This window comes from Suncus etruscus, chromosome 12 (genome assembly GCF_024139225.1).
Source record: "Suncus etruscus isolate mSunEtr1 chromosome 12, mSunEtr1.pri.cur, whole genome shotgun sequence".
Classification (NCBI taxonomy): Eukaryota; Metazoa; Chordata; class Mammalia; order Eulipotyphla; family Soricidae; genus Suncus; species Suncus etruscus.
Window position 1 is genome coordinate 54537565 of NC_064859.1, and position 4912 is coordinate 54542476.

General features: G+C 39.1%; 1 gene segment (V, D, J or C); it reads right to left on the reverse strand.

Annotated features, from left to right (window-relative positions):
• Window positions 1–3337: 3337 nt before the first annotated feature.
• On the reverse strand, window positions 3338–4040 carry LOC126024210 (immunoglobulin kappa variable 2D-29-like). The segment is given in 2 exon segments: window positions 3338–3669; window positions 3992–4040. Coding segments are annotated over 2 exon segments (381 nt in total).
• Between the last annotated feature and the right edge of the window lie 872 nt (window positions 4041–4912).

The following is a 4912-nucleotide window of genomic DNA, read 5'->3' on the forward strand; positions in this document are numbered from 1 at the left end:
AGATTGTTATACTGTAGAGAGTGATAAGTGGGAACATCTTCAGGCTCCAAGTGCTGATTGTGAGAATAAAATCTGTGCCAGATCTACTGTCACTGAACTGGAAAGAGACCCATGTTTGTAAATTGGTGGCCCAATAGAAAATGAACCTAAGATCTTCCCCTGGTTTCTGCTGATACCAGTCCAAATAATTGCTAATGCCCTGAATGGTCTTGCAGGTGATGGTGATTTCCTACCCTGATATGTAGACATGAATGGAGACTTGGTCATCTGAGGTCACCTCTGATAACTCAGAGAGAAAATAGAAACATTCATGATTTCTATTCATCACCCTTAGGTTACTTCCCCTAAAGCCCAGGGAGCACTAAGCCCAGTAAGCCCCAGTTTCCCTCCTCATCCAGAAGCAGAGCAACATGAAGCTAAGGAGCTTCACAGGGGCACTCATGTCCACTGTGTATCCTGACCTGACTTAGCATGCACAAGTAGACCCATTGTCCTTGAGGGTCTTGGGCAGGAGCTGTGAGACTTGCAAATGAGAAAGGCTGGGCCTAATTGATAGGCAGAGGGGTTAAGGGACTTCTTGAGAGCTCAGGGAAGGAGAGTGGGTCTTGGGTCGCCTATCTAGGAGGAACCAGATATTTGCTTCCCAGAATACATCATATTCTCCAGTGACCCAGCAGTGCACCACTAAGGGTAAAGTTGAGTGGTGTCCTCAGATCCCACGAGTATCAGGACACTTCTTTGTTTCCTCTGCCCCAGAGATAGACTCTCAGATGACACAGTAACAGACACATTCAGACACTATACAATTTATTTTATTTTATTAAATTGGTTATGAGTGAGGCAAATCTCATTTTATTTTTGTTCCGGTCTCCCATGATAATAGTCTCTATAATGTTTTCTTGCAAAATTTGATATAAATTTTTTTCTTTTGGGTTCTTTGTGACTTCTCCATCTCCTGCACCTAAATCAATAAGTCTGTGGGTTTCCCAGTCTGGATTGTGAAGGCGACATGTACAATGACTACTATGTTCTGGATGATGCTGTCTTTGTTCTCAAGCCAGTATAAACATGTGGAGGCCCATGTCTTCAGAGTTCACCCCAAAAGAGGGTCAGCATTCACACTTCTGTGAAGGGAGGAACTTGGCTGCTGCCATTCTAAATATTATGTAGGAATTTTAGAAACCAAAATATTAATTATTTATTTGTAATGTGTAAAAGGAATGTTTTTTAAAAAATATACAACTTTTTGAGTATTGTTATCAACTCTCTACTCAGTAATGCAGGTCACATTCCAGTTATGGATGATATATATATCATCCATATATATATATATATATATATATATATATATATATATATATATATATATTGGTTTTTGGGCCACACCCGGCATTGCTCAGGGGTTACTCCTGGCCTTCTGCTCAGAAATAGCTTCTGGCAGGCAGGGGGGACCATATGGGACACCGGGATTTGAACCAACCACCTTTGGTCCTGGATCGGCTGCTTGCAAGGCAAATGCCGCTGTGTTATCTCTCCGGGCCCCGGATGATATTTTTTATACTCAAATGCAGTAGTCCTGGCTTCACATGGAAACAATAACATGGATTGTTTTTAATAAAAAGAAGACTGGCAATAAAGATACCCATTCAGTTACAGATATTATAAGATATAGCCACTGATACTCTTTCATGATTAGATATTCTTCCTGTCATTATTCAAGAAAATGTTTTAGGGTTTTTTTTTTGTGTGTGTGTGCGTGTTGTTTTGTTTTGAGTCAACATATATTGATGCTCAGGGGTTACTCCTGGCTATGCACTCAGAAATCTCCCCTGGGTTGGGGGACCATATGGGAACCCGGGGGGTTCAAAGCAAGGAACATTCTAGGCTAGTGCTTGCAAGGCAGATGCCTTACCTCTAGCACCACTGCTCCAGCACAGAAATATTTTTAAACATTCTAATAAACATTTTTGGAGATGAAAAAAAAAAAACTGATGCTCAGGCTAAACAAGGCTCCCTCCTTAAAATTCTCAGCATCTGGATGATTGGTTCACTGCACCAACTCAAGGATGAAACACTTATTGAACTCTGCAGGACCTGGGGTCACAGGATCACACTTGGGGTTCTTGAAGGAATCTACAAGGCCACAAAAGTTTTGTTTGGAGAAACATACATGTGCCACAGACCTAACTAGGATGGTGACATGCAAGAAAAAATGTCTTAATCTCTACTCTCTCTCCAACACTTTTTTTATGAGAATATTGCACCAATATTGTCTTTTCTCAAGTAGAATTGGAAATAAAGAGTAATATTGGTTTTATTTAAGAAAGAAGAAAAAAATCTCATGTAATCTTGGATAACTTTATGGTATGTAAAGAATATGTTACTCATGAGTCATTTTATGCTATCTGATTTCAAAAATCACATTTGGAAATTTTGAAAGCACTTTCTGGACTTAGTAAAATACTATTTAGGCAAAAAATGTCCTTTAGCATAACACTACAATCTGTGGCTTTACAAACTTAAAATGTAAACATATTGAGTATTTCATTCATACTCTTACTGACAAAACTTATGGAGGTAGATTTCTCAACTACATTAATGTAAGGATTTTAATAGCAATAATAATGATGTTCAAAAATTAATAGATACTAAAATACTATATTTAATTATATATAATATATATTACATCATATACCTCTGATATAATATATAATGCAGGTTTATAAAATCCACAGGCTTAGAATTGAACACTGCTGATCATGTGTTTCTGAATCAATATGCATGAATTTTCACTGAAAGAGCATTTCTAATCATAGAACCACATTTAAAAAACCAAAATAGTCAAAAATAGTAATACGAATATACAGACTATGTTTCTATCACATATTATATTGTTGTAAAAGTTAAAAAGTTGAGAAAGTTTGAAATTAACCATTTATACTGTACCAAGTTGGTTCTAAAAATAAAATCTAAATCTCAAATTCCATTAGGCTAACTTGGTCTCATCTGCCAATAGCTGGTCATTGGATTAATTAAATTCCAATAATAAAGAAAGATAAGGCAGGGAGGATTATGAACAATATCCTGGTTCTTGGCAACACAGAAGGCCCCAATTCTTCTGCTGCTCTGCCATCCAGGGCTGCACCTCTGACCTACCCTACATGTTGGGGTGTCTGAAGTACTGCAGGGGCCCTCATGGTCCAGAGCTCACAGCTGCAACTACTCCCCTGAGATCTCCAATGTCTTCCTCTTCAAAGACTCAGAGCATCAGCTGTCTGCTAATCAGTTAAGAAGCATGTGTGGGTATCTGGCCCAGGCCAGGCAGAGAGGTTTGTGTTTAGGGCTGTATCACTGTGTGAGGTGACTTTGTAGCTTGGCTACAGTAGTAAACTCCAACATCCTCAGGATCCACACTACTTATTTGAAGAGTGAAATCAGTCCCTGAACCACTGGCACTGAATCTATCTGGGACTCCAGAATACCGATTGGAAATTAGATAGAACAGGAGCCTTGGGGGCTGGCCTGGCTTCTGATGGAACCAGTTCAGATAGGTGTTTCCATTACTGTGCAACAGACTCTCACTAGATCTGCAGGAGATGGAGGCTGGCTTTCTTGGGGCGATGGAAAGGGATAGTGGACTCTGGGTCATCACAATATCACTTCTGGCTCCTGGAAAAACTGAGATTTAAATTTGTAAGTTTACATTCAATCACAGGTCATTTTTAGTGCTTCCTGTCTGTAATTTCTTTTAGGTAACTTAGTGTCTTAGCAGTAAAGAGGACAGATTAGTGATAAAAATGCCTCTGAATTTTACATGTGACAGCCCCATTTCCTCATGTTTCTCATTTACTGCCCAGAGCATAAAATGCTCCCTCAAAAAGAGAAAGGCACACAAATTTGACATACAATCAGAAACAGAAGGGTACCAGAGGATCACCAGCATGGCCCTTCCTGAGCCCATCCTCCTTTCTTTGTTCCCTGATAACCTTACCTGGGATCCAGAGCATCAGCAGACCCAGAAGCTGAGCAGGGAACCTCATCTTGAGGGTTGAACTGAGAAGCCCTGATACATGAAAGCAAGATGACAGCTGAGCTTTATGTCAGACTCTCAAACATAGATCCTCCCTAGGGGAGAACATGCAAATGCATGTGGGTACATGGGTGTGAATAGTCCTCCAGCAGGGGGGTCCCTTCTATTATGGGCAAAGTGGCGAACCTATCTTTTATTTATGAAAATATGAGCAAGGCTGGATGGTAGCAATTAAGTGAGAACATCGTTCAACCTTCCTGTGAATAATACAATTTTGTGTTACTGGGTCTCTTATAATTAGTATATTTCTGATTTATCACATGCTTTTGCCATGTAAAGATATTTCCAGGTGAAATTCAGGCATGCAACTGACATGTAAAAGGAATGTAAAAGGGATGATGTCTCTCCACAACTTCTGTATGAAACAGCTCCCTCTTCTATGTGACTTTCAAAGTTGAGGATGAACATGGGAGAATCAAGATTTCTCTGTATCTGGTATCAGTAGATTAAGAGCGTCACATTACCACAATCAAGGGCTATGAATTGTTTTTATCTAGGCCCCAATGACCCCAATTCATGATGACATGATGTGCAAAGAGCTTGACAGAGACCAATATAAAATACCCATATTACTGAGATTCTGAAAACTTTGTTTAAGTTGCATGAAAGAGTACATTTTTGTATATTTTTCAGTGAATATAAAATTCATGGCAGCTAATTGCTACAAACTTGTGATTTTGCCATATATTATAATCAACTACAGAGTTCCTAAATTTTTTCTGGTTAGTAGCTGTATAAATTCTAGAAGAAACAACAAAGATTTCTCCATAAAACTCTTCATAAAAAGTAATAAAAGGGGCCGAAGTGGTGGCACAAGCAGTA